This window comes from Mastigoproctus giganteus, chromosome 3 (assembly GCF_048544385.1).
Source record: "Mastigoproctus giganteus isolate SK-2022 chromosome 3, ASM4854438v1, whole genome shotgun sequence".
Taxonomy (NCBI): domain Eukaryota; kingdom Metazoa; phylum Arthropoda; class Arachnida; order Uropygi; family Thelyphonidae; genus Mastigoproctus; species Mastigoproctus giganteus.
The window spans coordinates 137,955,454-137,975,605 of record NC_143577.1 but is presented as its reverse complement, the minus strand read 5'-3'; the positions used below and the strand labels follow the sequence as shown (position 1 = coordinate 137,975,605).

General features: G+C 38.1%; 1 protein-coding gene across 1 annotated transcript in view; it reads right to left on the bottom strand.

The window, feature by feature from the left end:
- The window catches only part of LOC150088286 (cubilin-like), a 670,594-nt gene that overhangs the window by 117,823 nt on the left and 532,619 nt on the right, over nt 1-20,152 (bottom strand). The window contains exons 17-18 of the mRNA XM_090370103.1: nt 17,293-17,477; nt 330-492 (exon numbers count right to left, since the gene is read on the bottom strand). Of these exons, the coding sequence (XP_090226229.1) occupies nt 330-492; nt 17,293-17,477 (348 nt within the window). The remainder of the gene's footprint in view (nt 1-329; nt 493-17,292; nt 17,478-20,152) is intronic.

Genomic DNA, 20,152 nt, shown 5'->3' with positions numbered 1-20,152 from the left:
GAGAGAGAAAGAGAGAGAGAGAGAAGCTGTGGCTGAGTGGTCAAGCGTGAGGGTGCATAAGTACACATGCTTTGAGTGACCATTATTCCAGCCCATGACTACTAAATACAGTGCTGTTTCTGATATTCTCTGTATCCTGTGAACTTCTCTAACTATGTGGTCATCCCAGAGTATAAACAGAAAATTTTAAATTTAAATATACTACATATGCAAAGCAGTCCTGCAATTCATGCAAATTGTCAAATAATAAACTAAATTATAAATTGTTGATCTACTAAATCATCCTAACTGCTAAAATACTAATTAATTAAATATAAAGTAAGGTCTACCTGGAACTGCAGCATATGTTATATGGAACCCATGATCATTTACAGATTCATCAGAATGAAAGTGAAGCCAAGCATAAGCACCTGATGTTATCAAAGGAGGAGGAGTAGTGGTAGTACAATAGATAGCTAAAACAGGATCTGTTTCTGTAATGCCATCTCGTATCTGAAAAGGTTATATAAATACACAGCTATTATTCAGTTGTCTTCATACTTTTATAGTGAAATGTGATAAGGAGCCACACAAAAATACAGAAACTAGTATGGAATACAATATATTCCTTTTTTTAATGCTTAATATGGCTAATATTGAAGGACAGGAAATGGCAACCTTGGAAATGTCGACCTTATGGCCACCCCAAATTGTAACAAAATCTATAGTATGGTGCTTAACAGGTTCCCAAATGTATTTTTAATTTCTGGAAGATGTTTTTGCTTGAATTCTTTTTAAGTATATTTCACCTTTTCTTAATCTAGAAACAGTTGCATTTGATTGTTCAAAGCTCCAAAAAAAAAAAAAAAAAAAAAAAAAAACTTGAAAATTAAAATGGCTATCAAAGTGATGTAAGTGTGATTTTAAATATTCCTTTTCCTTTAGTATAGTTTGACTTTCAATCTGCATCACTGATTTTGTTAGAATTTGAGAAGTATGTCCATAAAATGGAGAGCTTAGAGGGGGAACAGGCATTCTGTGTATTATCAGACACTTAGTCTAATATACTGATGGATCCAATATCTTCCTATTTCAGAAGATTTTGGAGAAGTTTGGTTGGCCTGCCTCCCTAAAATCCACTCATGCACACCTTCTTGATGGTAAGCCCTATTATGTCACTTCAGTGGCAATGAATGTGTAGAGCGGTTCTGTTCAAGATGCCTGGTCAGCATGAAGAGGAAAACACCAAACCCTCCAGCACATGACAGCATAATGACGAAACAAATGGCCCTCAGTCCCCAGTGGCTTTCACTCCCACTCTTACGACAGGGAGAGGATCAGAGTGGAAGCAGAGGGTGCTAAGAATCTCTGGGTATGACTAGGCTGCCATGCACAGAAACTAAACTTGGCCTGTTACAACGTAAGACCGCTCATCGATAAAGACAGGATATTAGAGCTGGAAAAGAAATAAGAAAATGTGAATTGGAATATCATCGGTTTGGCTAAAACAAGAAGAAGAAATGAATTACTTTTTATCGGTTTGGCTAAAACAAGAAGAAGAAATGAATTACTTTTAAGTTTATCAAGTGGAAATCTGGTGTACACCAATGGAAACAGGTTTTTTTTTTTTTTTTTTGTTTGTTGTTGGCACATCGGCTTCTGTGGCCATAATGTACCTCCCAAAGTTTTTGCATTTTCTACTCTGATCAAAGCCCGAGGTGGGATTCGAACATGCAACCTTTGGGTTTCCAGGCAGGCAGGCACTTTACCCACCTTGCTAGCCCGGTCGGCATGGAAACAGTGAAAGGAGCGAAAGTGGAGTTGGCTTTCTGGTTCATAAAGATATAAAAACAACATTTTAGAATTCAAAAGTATATCACCAAGGATGTCAAGACTTCTAACTCAGGATTCAAGACTCAGGATTTCTAAGCGGTACAAGCTAAAGGTTATATTGATTTATGCATCAACATCGAGCCATGATGACGATGAAGAGGTTGAAGATATGCACACCGATATTTAGAGTATTCTAGATGAGCAGAAAACACACTACACTATCATTATGGAGGACTTCAATGCTATGGTTGGAAAGAGTCAAAACAGCACAGAAAGGGGAACTATAGGAAATTTGGAATTGGTGAAAGAAATGAAAGGGGCGAAAGACTTGTGGAATTTGCAGAATCTCAAGGATTGTCAGTAATTAACACTTTTTTTTTAAGAAAAGGGTGAACAGAAAGTGGACATGGAAGAGCCCAAATGGATTAACAACTAATGAAATCAACTACATCCTCACTAACAGAAGATATATCGTGAATGATGTTACTCTCCTGAACAAGGTAAATGTCGGAAGTGATCACAGAATGGTAAGCTGCACACTTCATATAGATTTAAGAAAAGAAAGGAAAAACCGACTCGAGAAAATAATACAAAGGTCTTTGAGATATAAGAAGAGGAGAAAAAGCAGTATATACTGGAACTTAAGAACAAGTTTGAGCTTCTGCAGATTATTCAGGACCAAGATATCAATGAGGAATACTAGAACTTTATGAAAGTGATAAAGCCCAAGAAACCTATAAGTAAAAAGCAATCCAAAGAAGTAAAAATTAGTCAAGGAACACTTGTCATGATGAACCGAAGACAACAACTGAACAGCAAGATAAACACTGACAAGGAGAAAATTGAGTATACTGAGTTATGCAAATGGCCCTCATTAGAAAGAGACTCAGAGAGGACATAGCAAGATTTAACACAAGAAAGGTAGAACAAGCATTAAAGGAAAACAAAGAACTTAAACCAGCAAGCCATGAGCAGTAATACAGAAAGACAAATGATACTGAAACTGAAGAATAGCGATTGTGTACTTATAAACAGCAGAGAAGGCATAATTCAAATAGCAGAAGACTATTATAGAGAATTATATACAAGGAGCGAGGGAATGATACCAGCAGTGGGGAAGATGGGTTGCAAAGTAGCAACACATACGACATGCCCGATATTCTTCCAGATGAGGTAGAACGTGCATTGAAGAAAATGAAGAATCGGAAAGCCCCGGGGGGAAGATGAAGTTACTGTAGAGTTGTTAAAATTGGGAGGAAGAGACATAACACAAAAACTGGCAAGGCTCTTCACAAAGTGCATTAGAAAAGGTGTGACGCTTAAGCAGTGGAATAATGCAATCATAGTTTTGCTGCATAAGAAAGGAGATAAATCAGAAATTGGAAATTATAGACCAATTAGCTTGTTATCCCACATCTACAAGTTGTTCACAAGGGTCATTACTAACAGATTAGAAAGAATACTTGATGAGAATCAACTGAAAGAGCAAGCTGGCTTTAGGACAGGATTCTCAACTATGGATCACCTTCACATAATATCACAGCTAATGGAGAAAACAAATGAATATAAAACACCATTATGCCTAGCATTTGTGGATTATGAAAAGCCATTTCATCAACCGGTGGAATACCACCACTTTGCTTATTGGAGGCTTGAAGTGGGTGAAACCCATGTTTAGTCTCTAGAGCAAAGTTTCCGGCATCCCCCTCCCTCCATACTTCTCCTTCAACCCATGCACGGTACTAAGTACTATAGGTTTTTTGATACCTTTCGTGTTTGGGGGTTTCATAAAAAAAAAAAAAAAAAAAAAAATAAGGCAATGTTTTGGGCACTGTAAAGACAAGGCATAGATACCCCATATATTATGATTTTGAAGAAAATATATGAAAATGCTACCTCCTTTATTACACTAGAGAAAGACGGTAACAAATTTAAAATTGAGAAAGGAGTTCGACAAGGAGACACAATATCTCCAAAGTTATTTACTGCTGCCCTTCAGGAATCTTTCAGAATATTAGTTGTAGAAAGTTGTCAATGTGAATGGAGAGTCCTAAACCATTTACGATTTGCAGATGACATTGTGATCGTAAGCCACAATCCCAAAGAATTAGAGGAAAATCTTAATCAGTTATGCACAGTTAGTAAGGATTTTGGACTAAAGATGAATATGGCTAAAACAAAAGTAATGATGAACAAGTATGCCACGGAAAAGTATATAATGATTGAAGGAGCAGTAACTGAAAAAGCAGAGTCATATACTTATCTGGGACAAGTCATTAGCTGTAATAATGATAAATGGCTGGAAGTCAAAAGAAGAATAAATTTTGGATGGATAGCATTCAGGAAATATAGTCACATACTGAGGAGCAATATCACAAATTTGCCTGAAACGTAAAATAATGAACTAATGTATACTCCCTACCATGACTTATGGAAGTGAAACTTGGGCATACACAAAAAGAATGGGAAGAGAAGCTGAGAACTACACAGCGAAAAATGGAACACATTATATTTGGAATCAGACTGTTAGATAAGAAGAGAAACATATGGATTAGGCAGCAAACTCAAGTAAAGGACATTCTTATGAAAACTAAAGAACTAAAATGGTCTTGGGTAGGACACATAGCTCGAACACATGATGACAGATGGACTAAGAAAATAACAGAATGGTACCCAAGAGGAGCAAGAAGAAAACGTGAAAGCCAACGATGGAGATAGACAGATGAAATTTATGAGTTTGTGGGTAGTAAATGGATGGCCATTTCACAAAACAGAAGGAACTGGAAAGTTGCTGGAGAGGCCTTCATCCTGCAGTGGATTGAAAATGGCTGATGATGATGATGATAAAGTCCATAAAAAAAATTAGATCTGAATATTAGGCATTCCATATATGCCAATGTGCCCACCCACATAAAACATGCTTAAGCATGTTTTATGTGGGTGGTCCTTGATGTTGTCACAGATATTCTCTCAGAAAGATCCAATTTCGTTAAAGTTTGGACAGACTGTGACAGCCAAATCCTCTGCTTGCACATTCACGATGGTGGGACTGGTAGTAATCCTGGGTATAACCTCCATGCGCAAGCACACTGTGGTTGACAACCAGGTGTAAACCAACGTAAGCAGGGGTCAAGGTGTGGTGCCCACACAACACATAGAAATGCTGCCCCTCCATGTTACCAGGTAATACAAGGTGGTAGATGACTCTCATCAACCAGTGCAATACCACCACTTTGCTTACTGGAGGCTTGAAGTCGTGGAACCCATGTTTAGTCTCCAGAGCTAAGTTCTGTTCAACCCATTCCAATTTCTTCCATCATGCAATGCTACTGATAACTTTTGAAGTTATGACAGACATCATGGCGAGATCCAATCTTTCTTACATTTCAAGGGTTCCGCTCTAAAACGGTGTTTGCAGGGCAGCTGCTAGTCAGTACACTGGACCGAACCTATCGGTAACTCTTTAGGAGGCTTCCAGATCAGCTAGTGTATAATCGTGCTACCTCTACTCTGCCAGATAGTGACTGGAAGGAGTCTGAGTAGTGTGTATGCTGGGGGGGGGGGGGTGAAGACATATTACATTAGATCAAGGATCAAGGATCTAAGAATATACGCATGGTATATTCTTACCATGTGTATGCCATATCCATAAAATTTCATTACTTCATACAGCATGTCCCCCCACACTTTCTCTTAATATTGAATACACCATAAATTGTCAAATTAATAGATTAAGCTTATCTGCGAAAAGATCTAAACAATTTCCATTTCCACTTGCAGTCTGCCAAACCCCATGTACGTTTTATGGCGGAATCTCAATTATCGGTTGATTCAACTACTGCTCATCTCAGTTGGCCAAATTATTTGTTGTATGATTCCTTTCATCTCAAAGGTGGTACTTGTGTATATGTCCATTCCGATATTCCCTGTCAGAGACTTGATAATTTGGAATCAACTCTTCTCAATCTTCTTTTGGCTTAAAATCTCCCTACCTCATTCTGTCAAATTCACCTGCTGTCTCTACCATTCTCCCAACTCCACTAATCACTTGGAGCTCTTTGACGTCCTCTCTCTGCAACTTGACTTTCTCCAGTCCAACTTTCGTACCAGTGAGGTAATTTTCCTTGGAGATTTTAATATTCAAAACTCCAGCTAGCTTCCATTTTCTAGTCATACCGACCCAGCTGATCGAGATACTGAGGCTTTTGCAATTACTAATGACCTTGCACAGATCATTCATTTGCCTACAAGAATACTGTACAATCCTAACCATACAGCCAACACATTTGATCTTTTTCTCACAAACAACCCTTCTAAGTACACAGTCGAAGTGAATGGTCCTTTAGGCACCTCAGATCACAACTTGGTGATTGTCTCTTCTCCAATGGAGCCTTTATCTCATGGCTATTCCCAACCTTGTATTGTTTGGCATTACAAGAATGCAAAATGGGATGACCTGCAAGATTTATTTTCTTCTTTTCCTTGGTCGGATTACAGTTTCAAAACTTCTGATGTCAACGTTTGCTCAGATCGTGTCAGTGAAATTATTCTTTCAGAAATGGAATCCTTTATTTCACACTGCACTTTAAAATCTCATCTTTTATCTAAACCTTGGTTTTCCAATAAATGCGCTAAGGCTATTCAAGAGAAGAAAATTTGCATATATCATAATTGGCTTGTTTCCAATTCCTCAGTTTCATTTTCTGCCTACATCAAAACTCGCAACAATTGTAAAGCAGTTATTAATCAGTCCAAACTAAATGTCGAACAGGCTAAGAATAGAAAACTTGCTTCTTGCCATAATGGTAGCTGAGCATTCTGTTCTCATGCCAAAGCTATTGCTTCAGCTTTTGCCCATCTCTGTCAAAACCAGACATTTCTATTGTTACTTCAACCAAGGATAAAGCTGACCTGCCTACATCCCATTTTTCTTCCAACTCATGTATTAATGATGAAGAACTTGATGATGATCTTGGTAAAACACCTCCCACCCTTTCCAACATGCTCCATTCAATGCCTCCTGTGGTCTTCCATCAAAAGGATGTCAGAAGGATTTTGATGCTAAGAAAGCTCAGGTCCTGGTTGTATTTCTTCACTTTTTCTCAAAACCTGTGCTACTGAACTTACTCCTGTTCTTTGCTGCCTTTTTGCACTTTCTTATTCCAAAGCTGTTTTTCCTTCTGCTTGTAAATTTGCTCATATCCAGCCAGTTCCTTAAAAGGGTGACAAATCTCTCCCATACAATTATCGTCTCATTGCGATTACTTCTACATTTTCTAAAGTAATGGGGAAATCAATTCGTAAACTACCTAGAAACTTTCCATCCGATCAACGACAGCTGGTATGGATTCCATCAGTGTCGATCCACTGCTGATATTTTGTCTTATGTTATCCATTTATGGATAAATTCAATGGAAAAGTTTGGCGAAACACAAGCAGTTGCTCTTGACATCTCAAAGGCTCTCGACCATGTTTGGCATAAAGCCTTTGAGATGTCAAGAGCAACTGCTTGTGTTTCACCAAACTTTTATATTGAATTTATCCATAAATGGGTAACATAAGCCAGAATATCACCAGTGGTTTGTTGTTTTTTGTTTTTGGTTTTTTTTAGGAGCACAGCAACTAAGGCCATATTGCTCCGGGATATGCGGTGGTCATTCCCTGACCTTTCCGCATCCTCCGTATTTGGTGGTGATGGGCTCGAACCCCGGTCTAATCAAGAAGTGTGTGCTACGCACTGCTGCTGCTGCTCCTTCCCACCTGGCTATGGAGGCGCATATCACCAGTGGATCGACACTGATGGAATCCATACTGGCGATCGTTGATCAGACGGAAGGTTTCTAGGTAGTTTAAGAGTTCGCGATTAATTGATTTCTCCATTACTTTAGAAAGAGTAGAAGCAATTGCAATGAGACGATAATTGGATGGGAGAGATTTGTCTGCCAACTGTTTTTGTAATTGGTTATCGAGTTTTCTCTCGGATCGCTCACTGAGGGTGATGGTAGATGGCTCTCTTTCTTCTAACTTTTCCATTAATGCTGGTGTGCCCCAAGGTTCAGTTCTGTCCCCAACCCTTTTCCTCTTGCATATTAATGACCTTCTTCCATTGACTGGAAATCTTATCCATAGTGTTTTTCTAATGATAGCACATTGCGTTCTACTTTTCAGTTTTAGAAACCTTTCCTGCTCAATCAGCTTGAACTTTTCGAATATCCACTACTAATTTCTTACATGCTGATCTCCAGTAATTCTCCAGTTGCTCAAGGTTAACTTAGTTGATATCAATCCTTCTAAAACTCAGTGTTGTCTTATCTCTCACAAAAAGGATTCTTTTGCTCCTATGCTTATCTTTGCTGACACTCCGATTTCTAGGCAAGATGATATATCTCTTTTGGGGATTATCTGACTTCTAATCTCTCTTGGCACAAACACATTACAAATATCGCTTCCTCTGCATCTAAAAAACTTGGTTTTCTCTTTTTGTTACTTTTCTTCTTGGTTACTTTTCTTCCAAACAGCTGTTCACTCTGGACAAATTGCAAATCTGCTGTACCTTTGGGCAGTTTGCTACCAAAACCTCTCTCAGGCTTCTAGATTTCATTCAGTAGAGGGCAGTTAGGTTAATTAATGACTCATCTCTAACAGAGTCTCTCCACTCGCTGTTTCATAGACATACCATTTCTGCTGCATGCCTTTTCTACAGATACTTCCATGGGCACTGTTCTTCTGAATTGGATTCTATAATTCTTGCTCTCTTTTTCAAAACAGTCTGAGCTCATGATGCCACCAGCCAACATCCATTTACTGTCCAACTTCAAACTCACAGAACCAACTTTTCATCTTCGTCATTTATTCATTTAAGTGCCATTTTCTGGAACAACCTTCCTTCATACATATTTCCTGAAAATTACAGTCTACATAAGTTAAAGTCTAATGTCAACAAATATCTTCTTTCGGCTTCTCAACCTCCAAACCCAAGCACAGTACTAAGTGCTACAGGTTGTAATACCTCTTGTGTTTGGGATTTTCATAAAAAAAAAAAAAAAAAAAAAAGCATTTGTTGGTAATAAAAAAAACACTCATGTACCAGAAAAGTTTCCTCTATGGGGATACAAATATCTAGCATTCATTCATTTTTGGTTTTGATTTCATATCTTCCTGGATGGAGGAAGAAATCTAGCTCCTAAATTATGAAAATTTTAAAAAAATATTTTTTTTAAAATAAAGCACATAATTAAAAACACATTATAAGAATCATTTCATGTTTTCATTCTTGTTTTATTATTAACCTTTTAATTTAAAAATTCTTTTAAAACTTTTTAAAAATATAACCATTGAATGTATCTGTGTGTGCATTTATATGCTTACAAAAATATCTAGTAGATGTCTTTATTTTTTAATCCTGTTTTCCTGTTTGATGTTCATTTGCATAATATTAATTAAATTAATATTTAAAATATTATATAATATTCCTTCTTATATTCACTACTCTGCCAATATAAAATGAATATATTAAGAAGTGCCCAATTTTAAATTACTGATTGCCTTTATTCCAAAGATTAGCATTACAGTTAACAGAAGCATATTCTGCAAGAAAGCAAACATATATAGCATCAACCAAAAAAATAAATAAATAAAATCTCATTTCACATATCTATTTGCTCTAAAAAATTTTCCAGATCTTCCTTGAATTTATTTATGCTATCGACTTTTTTTTTATTATTATTATCATTATTAGCCATATGGTGCAAGGAAGCCTGAGGCTTATGCTGCACTAGGCAAAAAAAAAAAATTCTGAATTACCCTGAGAGAGAGAGAGAGAGAGAGAGAGAGAGAGAGAAGTAGAAGGGAATCACCAAGAAAGAGTGATTCCCTTCTACCCTTCGGACCCTGGGTGCCAAGCCCATACTCTCCAGATGTGGCCCCTGGGGATAAACTTTCACAGCAACAGATGGAAGTTTGTTCTAGTAATCAACTATCAGCTGGATAAAGGCAAATTTCCACACAACTATTCTACAACAGTAGTTCCTCAATTTGAATTTATGCCCCTTCAGGTTTGTAATCTAAGCAAGAGGAAGAATCCCATAAGCACTAAGCCTGCTCAACCCATTCAAGGCCTAATACACCTCAATCAGATCACCTCGCAGGTGCCTAGCCTACAGATGCTGCAATTTACAGAACTTAAGTTTTCATGGTAAGAGGACCCCTTACAAATATTGTTGTCCTTCTCTGTACTTGTTCTAGCAACTCTACATCCTTCCTAAAATGAGGCCTCCAGACCTGTATGCAGTACTCAAGGTGTGGCCTGACCATTATACAAAGGGATAATCACCTCCTTATCCCTACTGGCAAAATTCCTGTATAATGACTGACAAGACTCCATGACCTGCTCTAACAACCTGTCTGCACTGTTCACAATTACCACCAGGTGTTTTTTTATTCTCGACCACCTTGAGTGTAGTACTGCACAGCTGGTACAACTCTCTGGATTTACTTCTATCCATATGCAGTACTTTGCATTTGTCAATATTAAACTTCAGTTGCCTGCCATCTCTCAACCCATCTGCCCAGCTTTTCTAAATCCTTGCAATAGCATACTGTCATTACTAACCCTGCAAATCTTTGTATCATCTGAAAACTTGGACATTAAGCCTTCATCAATATCATTGATAAATATACAAAACAACAATGGGCCTTGGCCTAACACACTCCATTAATAACATTATTCCATGAAGAGCAGCATCCAATGATTAGCACTCTCTGTCCTCCCACTCAACCCCTTTTTATCCATTGCTGTTGTTGTTGTTGTTTTGGTTTTTAGGAGCGTTAGCAACTAAGGCCATATTGCTCCGGGAATATGCGGTGGCCATTCCCTGACCTTTCCGCATCCTCCGAATTTGGTGGTGATGGGCTCGAACCCCTGTCTAATCAAGAAGTGTGTGCTACGCACTGTTGCTCCTTCCCACCTGGCTACGGAGGCGCCCCTATCCATTGTAGCAACTTGCCCTTAATGCCATACTGTTCCAATTTGTACAGTAGTCGTCCATGTGCAACAGTATCAAAAGCTTTCCTGAAATCCAAGTATATGATATAAAAGATGAAAAAAAAAAAAAACATTGTTAATTTTTGCTTTATTTTTATTATTATTTTTTTTTATTTAATAACCTGTACATCTTCAATTCAATACTCCAGTACATCTAATTATCCACTGCCCAAATCAAATTAATCAACTTCTAGATCAGAAATTCATATGATTTATCGAATCTCAGGTTTTGTACCTTAAATTGGACAAATGAAGTGAAATTACCATCATCTAATATCAATTATGTATGATCTTATTTGGAAACCAGGATAATATACCATCGTTTAAGTCAACATTGCTATATAATTTATACATAAAGAGACACATTATTTGAAATCACCTTCAAAATATAAATAGAGCAGACTCAATTTACCAGGATCAGATTAACTGGGACAGTTCTAGACTCCAAATTAAAAAAATAAATAAATAAACCAGAAATCATAAAATTCAAGTAATAACTAGAATAGGTATAAACAGATGGTTTGCAATTCATAAATAAGTGAAAAGAAGAAACGTTATAAGTCGTCATTGGGATATAATGTACCTGTCATCTTGCAACCTCCACTGTCTTTTGAGCGACAGTGTGAACTTGACGCTCAAAAAAAAAAAAAAAAAAAAAAAGAGAGAGAGAAGAAATGTTTAGTTTGCTTCAGTGCCTCGCGTTGATTCTTGTGTTCCGTTGCACTGCAAAAAGACAAATTTTGTTTCGTTATTTATGTCAGGGATGTCAAAACTTTTTTAATAGTAAATTTTTTTTTTTTTTTTTGTCTAAAAATTATGAAATTGATGGGTAAATACAAAAGAGTTGCACTTTAAGTTAAGCAAAAACTTGAAATTATTCAAACCATATACAACATTGTAAAAAATAAAGGGAAGCTATTGGATTTAAAATACACATCGTAAAAAATAAAGGGAAGCATTGTGTTGGACACGTGAATAGTGCGTGGTAAGTTTTTTTGTTTTTTTATCTTTTTACTAGATTGCTGAACGTTTTTCAATACCATAAGTAATGATTCTGCAGCCAAGTGGTCAGGAGTGGGAGTGCAGTAGCACACGCTCCTTAAGTAGACCGGGGTTCAAGCCCCTGACTGCTAAATACGGTAGATCTGCCAATCCGCACTGGACTAGCATGGGAGATTATGGTCTATTTCCCTCAGCTTGAATTGTTGAGGAGGCTGTAACTTCGAACTTAAGTAAATTTTATTTTACTCATTTTTTTTTTTTTTTTAGGATCGTAAAATTTAAAACAAACAAAAAAAATAATAAGCAATCAATAACAATGATCACGGCACACACACAAATTGCACAAGTGAGATACAGAGTAACAAGCAAAAAAATAGAAAAGAAGAGAAATTTTCTCTTCACAATATGAGAAATGCCATCTCACACAATATGAGAGATGGCATCTCTCATATTGTGTGATTATCTTCATAACTGGATTGTCATGTCTGCAATACAAGGGTACCTGCCCACACACCAATGATAGCTTTGAAACGGTGATATCTGGGTGGTGGTGGTATTCTGTTATTTGTTATTTGGTTTTTAAGAGCATTAGAAACTAACGCCATTTTGCTCCGGGGGATATGCGGAGGTCATTCGCTGACCTTTCCACATCCTCCGTATTTGGTGGTCACCGGCTCGAACCCCAGTCTAATCAAGAAGCATGTGCTACGCACTACTGCTCCTGCCCACCTGGGTACGGAGGCGCCGTGGTGGTATTCACTGAGAATAAGTAACAACAGTCTTCTCTATTAGTGAAGTGTTACTTATTCGAGGTAGTGCAATACCATGGAAACTCGTTGTGAAGGAAGAGTACAATATGAGAAAGACAGCAAATGATGTCTCCCACACTACCATCATAGTTTCTTAGGAGTTATCTATGGTGTATTTACACCGACAGATATTAAACTCAACGTATTATGGCTTGTGAATTTATTTTTTTACATGACCGAAGATTTCAGTGAAGGGGACACGCATTCCACCATAATAATGTAAAAACCCCCAGAATTCCAGCTATTGGTATTATCGTAAATGTTTTAAGATCGAGTTCACTACACGGTTATAAAAGATTGCGCTAACAGAAAAGAACAATAAACCGGAAAGTGCAAATTGTTTTTATGGTAGCAACCTCCAGAGATTAGCATTAGCATTAGTAGAGGCATATGGTGCAAGAAAGCAAGCTTATGCAGCATCAGCCAAAAAAAAAAAAAAAAAAACCCTTCCACTTTAACCCTCTGTTCATTCGAAATACCTGTCCAGCTGAGACTTAAATTTATTTAGGCTATCAACTTCCACAACAAAGGATGGAAGTCTGTTCCACCAACCAACCACCCGCTGGCTAAAGGCAACTTTCCGCACATCTATCCTACATCTGTCTTTCCTCGATTTGAATTTATGCCCTCTCAGGTGATTATTCTGAGCAAGAGGCAGTATCCCATCAGCACTGAGCATGCTCAAACCATTCAAGGTTTTGTACACCTCTATCAGATCACCTCGCCGATGCCTAGTCTCCAGACACTGTAATTTGAAAAATTAAGCCTTTCTTCGTAAGAGCAACCCTTTGTTCCGTTCACTAACCTTGTTGCCCTTCTCTGAACTAGTTCCAGCAGATCTACATCTTTCTTGAAATGAGGCCTCCAGACCTGTATAGAGTACTCAAGGTGCGGCCTGACCATTGCCTCAAACAAGGGAATAATCACCTCCCTATCCCTGCTAGAAAAATTCCTGTATATCATTGATAAGACACCATGAGCTATTCTTGCAGCCCATCTGCACTACTCAGAGAACTTCATATCTGCCTGCACAATTACCCCCAGGTCCTTCTCATTCTCTGCCACTCTCAGTGTAGTACCACAGAGTTGATACGTTGCTCTGGGATTGCTGTTTCCCATATGTAGTACTTTATATTTGTCAATGTTAAACTTCATTTGCCACCTCTCAGCCCATCTGCTCAACCTTTCCAGATCCTGTTGCAGCAGCATAGCGTGAGTAGCGTCTTCAACAACCCTGCCAACCTTTGTATCATCTGCAAACTTGGACATTAAGCTTGATATACCATCATCAATATTATTTATAAATACAGAAAACAACAATGGAGCCAACACTGAACCCTGAGGGACTCCACTAACAACATTAGTCCACGATGAGCAGTGTCCATTAATTACCACTCTCTCTCTTCTGCCACTCAACCATCCCTTTATCCATAGCAACAATTTGCCACCAATGCCACACTGCTCCAATTTGTGCAGCAGTCTTCCATGTGCAACAGTATCAAAAGCCTTTCTAAGATCCAAATATATAATATCAAAGTTATTCCCTGCATCCAATTCTTTTGTGACTACATCATAGTATCCAATCGAATTGGTCAGGCAAGACTTCCCCTTAACAAGACAATGCTGTGTCTGAGCTATAACTGAATTCTTGTCAAGAAGATCCTGAAGTGCTTCCATTAATTTTCCTGGAACAGAATTTAAATTCACAGGTCTATAATTATTTGTGTCAGCCTTTGATCCTCCTTTGGGAATTGGGGTTACATTTGCACTTCTCCAGTCTGTGGGTGCCTCCTCTGAGTCCAAGGAAGCTCTCATAATTATGGCTAACAGATTGCTTACTTCCTTTGCTGTCTTCTTTAACATAACTGGATAGATCCCATCCACCCCAGGTGACTTTCTTGTATTTATCTTCAACAATTTCTCCTCCACTTTACTCTCAATTATTACAAGATCATGTAGCTCACTGCCAGTGTTTACTTCATCGATGGCATTCCCCTTCCTGAATAACTGCTCATGTGTGAATGTAGATTCAAAATATTGATTTAGTTTGTTAGCTACCTGAGCAGGATCATGAACAGTCGAACCATCGATATCAAGTGGACCAATCTGATTCATCCCCTTCCTTCTAGAGTTTACATAAGTAAAGAACTCCTTGCTGTTTTTCTTTGCATCCCTTGCCAAAGATTTCTGGTAATCTGCCTTCGCCTGCCTAACCTCCTTTGTAACTTTGTTACAGATCAACTTATATCTATCATAGGCTTCTGTGTCACATGTTAATTTATATGCATCCCATGCATTTTTCTTCTCTGCCCTATGTCTCATTAGTTCATCTGACATCCATTCAGGTCTGAACCTTGAACAATATTTCTTAGTTGGTATGTAAAACCTAGTAGCTTCCAAGATAAGTTCTTTGAATGCTTCCCATTTTGAGTTTGCTGTTGGTAATATCATCAGTTGTTCCCACTGTATAGAATTTAAATACTGTCTCAGACCATCGTAGTCGCCTTTACGAAAGCAATAACCCTTCCCTTTACCCCTGATGGTAGTTACCTCCTTGAGTAAATCCCACTTCAGCACATTGTGATCACTGCCACCTAGTGGTGCCTGTATCTGCAGATTCTTAATGCATGAAGAATCACTACTGACAATCAAATCAAGGGTATTGCGCCCTCTAGTTGCCTCCAGAACATGCTGATTTAGAAAACAATCATCCAATAAATCCACAAAAGCCTTGATAGTGTGTGAGTGACCAACCCACAAATTCCAGTCAATATCTGGGAAATTAAAATTCCCCATTATAAGACTCTCTGACTTACTAGCCCATTCTATTTCCCTGTCCAGCTTCTTATTATACTCATCAGAGTCATTAGGCCTATAGCACACCCTACTCTCAATTTTGATCTCCCAATGCTTATGTCACACCAAACTGACTCGACACTGCAATGTCCAGCGATGTCGACTGGCTTCACTTCCTTGGATTTTATGTGTTTCTTAACAAATAGCATAACCCCTCCTCCCTTCCTATCCTGTCTATCCTTTCTGTAGAAGTTGTACTCCCCAAATTCCAGTTCTGCATTACTTATATCTGTGTGACACCACATCTCTGTTATCCCAACAATATCCGCCTTTGATGCTTTGAGCAATACCTTAAATTCATCAAATTTATTTACCACCTCCTAGCATTGGTGTACACGCAAGTATACATGCACCTGTTCTTTTTCTTAGCTACCCTAACACAACCCATGTGTTTACTTGTACCCCAATGACTCCCAGCAGTCTCTGAAATATCCTGCATCTTATTTTCCAAGCTGCTGCTCATTCCAATAGAAGCAGTGCAAGAATCACTTTCACCTCTGCCAGTGGCTACTGTTAATCTATTAGTCCTTGTATCCCTCCAATCTAGCAGTTTTTCGACCCACCTACCATTTCCTCGATAGCATCAGCAAACATTCTTGCCCCCTTTCTATTTAAGTGTATCCCATCCCTGTAGAAGCAGTCTTTCCTGTTAACAAGTACAGACCAGGCTGAAAAAAATTTTACCCCTTGAGCCTTGCACAATCTTCCAAGGGCCGAATTGATCGACAGGGCTCTCATCATATACTCCCTCCTATCGTGTCTGGGCAGAATTGCAGACACTTTCAAATTCAACCCTAATGCTTTATGTGCTTTAGTAAAATGTGAGCTCGTGTGGTGAAATGATAATAGTGAGTTTTCGCCTAAAACCTGTGAAGTTCTTTACAGAAAATTTCATTTTGATTGTTATCATGGTGCCGACTGAGAGACTAAATGACAGCGGTACTAGTAAATCCGGGCGCCTCCGTAGCCAGGTAGGAAGGAGCAGCAGTGCGTAGCACACGGTTCTTGATTAGACCGGGGTTCAAGCCCGTCACCACCAAATACGGAGGATGCGGAAAGGTCAGGGAATAACCACCGCATATTCCAGGAGCAATATGGCCTTAGTTGCTAATGCTCCTAAAAACCAAATAACAAACAAACAAACAAACTAGTAAATCTACCAACAAAAGGAAAGCGATTGATTTGCATCAGAAAATTAAAATAATATGGATGTCTGAAAATGGTCAAACATTAACAAGTATAATGCCAAATTCAGATTTGTCAATAATAATATAGTAGCAATATGTTATTTGTCATTCCCGAGTTACATAAAAGTCGACTTACGTAAGAAGTCCTGATACGTATCTCTTATGTATGTGGGGTACTTCTGTATTTTTTGATTAACCGGAAAATCGATTATCTGGGATTTCTTTTTTACCATCTATCCAGGAAAATTGAGAGTCTACGGTATATACAACTGTACTCTGCAGAATCCACTTAAGTAAAATGTACATATATGTGTGTGGGTATTTTTGAAAGAGTTATTGTTTCGGTCCTGTAAAATGATGATTTTTTTTATTTATTCATTTTTATTATTTTTTTTGTAAACGGTGTTAGTTTTTAAAGAAGCCTGAATTGTGAAGTGCTGATTTTATTGAGTTTCCTATATTTATTTATTTAGTTATCATTATTTTTCAAAAGTAAAAAAACCAAACATGCACAAAGTCACCGATTTAATTTCACTTACAAAAAATGTATATAATCATATTTTTAAACAACAACTTAAGTTACCTTTAAAAAATCATAACTACAATTTTCATGATGTTCTAGCTGTAAAGTAGCAAAATGAAATTGGATTCTCTTTCCTAATGAGACATGGACCAGCCAGTAGCAGTCCCGGAGAGCAGGATACTTTCCAGGATAACCAGGAGAATTTATGCTGCCATATTCTGCTACAGGTACATCACCTCCACATACTTAATTAGAAAAATAAAACCAAAAAAAAAAAAAAAACACTGAAAAAAATTATGCTCATCATTATCTTTTAAGTATGTTATGCACAATGCAATATGATTGAAGACAAATAAGAACACATTTAGCTTAATAACTTATTAGTTGAAAACATGTTCGTAAAAATGGATGTTTTTCAAATCCCACCACTTACAGTTCATTAATTCTGAAAAAAATCCATACCGCTGACATACTTAAGTGTGCTGTCATGGAAGGACAGCCTAAAAAAGTTCTGATGGACTGAGTGAGATCTTTATTATCAAACAAAATTCTCTGATATCACTTATTGCATACATTATTAAACCGTAATCTCACAGACAAATCTGTCAGAATAATAAACTAAGTTGGTATTTGAATTTAAAAAATTAAATACATAACTAGATAAAAAATAAGTGCAAATGAAAATATCAATGATGATAAATGACTGTAAGGTTAACAAGATGAATTACTCTATATGTTAAAATGATGAATTACTGAATAGGTTAAAAATGCTAGTTATAGCTTGGACACAGCATGGTTTTGTTAAGGGAAAGTCTTGCCTGACCAATTTGATTGGATACTATGATGTGGTCAAAAAGGAACTGTATGCAGGGAATAACTTTAATATGATATATATTTGGATCTTAGAAAGGCTTCTGATACTGTTGCACATGGAAGACTGCTGAACAAACTTGAGCAGTGTGGCATTGGAGACAAATTGCTGCTATGGATAAAGGGATGGTTGAGTGGGAGAAGACAGAGAGCAGTAATCAATGGACACTGCTCATCGTGGACTAATGTTATTAGTGGAGTCCCTCAAGGTTCAGTGTTAAATCCATTGTTGTTTTTGTATTTATAAATGATATTGATGATGGTATATCAAGCTTAATGTTCAAGTTTGCAGACGAAGGTTGGCAGGGTTGTTAAGGTTGTTAATGACAGCACACTGCTGGATCTTGAAAAGGATCTTGAAAAGTTGAGCAGATGGGCTGAGAGGTTGCAAATGAAGTTTAACATTGACAAATGTAAAGTACTACATATGGGAAGCAGTAACCCCAGAGAAACATATCAACTCTGTGGTACTACACTGACAGTGGTAGAGAATGAAAAGGACCTGGGGGTAATTGTGCAGGCAGATATGAAGTTTTCTGAGCAGTGCAGACAGTCTGCAAGAGTAGCTCATAGTGTCTTGTCAATGATATACAGGAATTTTTCTAGCAGGGTTATCCCTTATCCCCTTGTATAAGGCAATGGTCAGGCTACACCTTGAGTACTGTATATAGGTCTGGAGGCCTCATTTTAAGAAGGATTTAGAGCTGTTGGAACGAGTACAGAGAAGGGCAACAAGATTAGTGAATGGAACAAAGGGTTGCTCTTAGCATTAGCATTAGCATTTAGCATTAGCATTAGCAGAGGCATATGATGCAGGAAAGCAAGCTTATTCAGCATCAGCCAAAAAAAACAAAAAAAAAAAAAAAAAAAACCCACTCCCATTTCACCCCTCCGTTCGTTCGAAATACCTGTCCAGTTGAGCTTTAAATTTGTTTAGGCTATCAACTTCAACAACCAGTGATGGAAGTCGGTTCCACCAACCAACCACCCGCTGGCCAAAGGCAAATTTCCGCACATCTATCAGACATCCGTCCTTCCTCAATTTGAATTTATGCCCTCTGAGGTGATTATTCTGAGAAAGATGAAGAATCCCATTGGCATTGAGCATGCTCAAACCATTCAAAGCCTTATACACCTCTATCAGATCACCTCGCCGGTGCCTAGTCTCCAGACTCTGTAATTTGCAAAACTTAAGCCTTTCTTCGTAAGAGCAACCCTTTGTTCCATTTACTAATCTTGTTGCCCTTCTCTGTACCCGTTCCAGCAGCTCTACATCCTTCTTGAAATGAGGCCTCCAGACCTGTATACAGTACTCAAGATGTGGCCTTACCATTGCCTTATACAAGGGAATAATCACCTCCTTATCCCTGCTAGAAAAATTCCTGTATATCATTGACAAGACACCATGAGCTACTCTTGCAGCTCGTCTGCACTGCTCAGAGAACTTCATATCTGCCTGCACAATTACCCCCAGGTCCTTTTCATTCTCCACCACTGTCAGTGTAGTACCGCAGAGTTGATACGTTGCTCTGGGGTTACTGTTTCCCATATGCAGCACTTTACATTTGTCGATGTTAAACCTCATTTGCCACCTCTCAGCCCATCTGTTCAACCTGTCCAGATCCTGTTGCAGCAGCATAGCGTCAGTATTGTCCTTAACGACCCTGCCAACCTTTGTATCATCTGCAAACTTGGACATTAAACTTGATATCCCATCATCAATATCATTCATAAACACCGAAAACAACAACGGACCTAACACTGAACCTTGAGGAACTCCACTAATAACATTAGTCCACGTTGAGCAGTATCCATTGATTACCACTCTCTGTCTTCTGCCACTCAACCATCCCCTTATCCATAGCAGCAATTTGCCTCCAATGCCACACTGCTCCAATTTGTGCAGCAGTCTTCCATGTGCAACAGTATCAAAAGCCTTTCTAAGATCCAAATATATAATATCAAAGTTATTCCCTGCATCCAGTTCTTTTGTGACTACATCATAGTATCCAATCAAATTGGTCAGGCAAGACCTGCCCTTAACAAAACC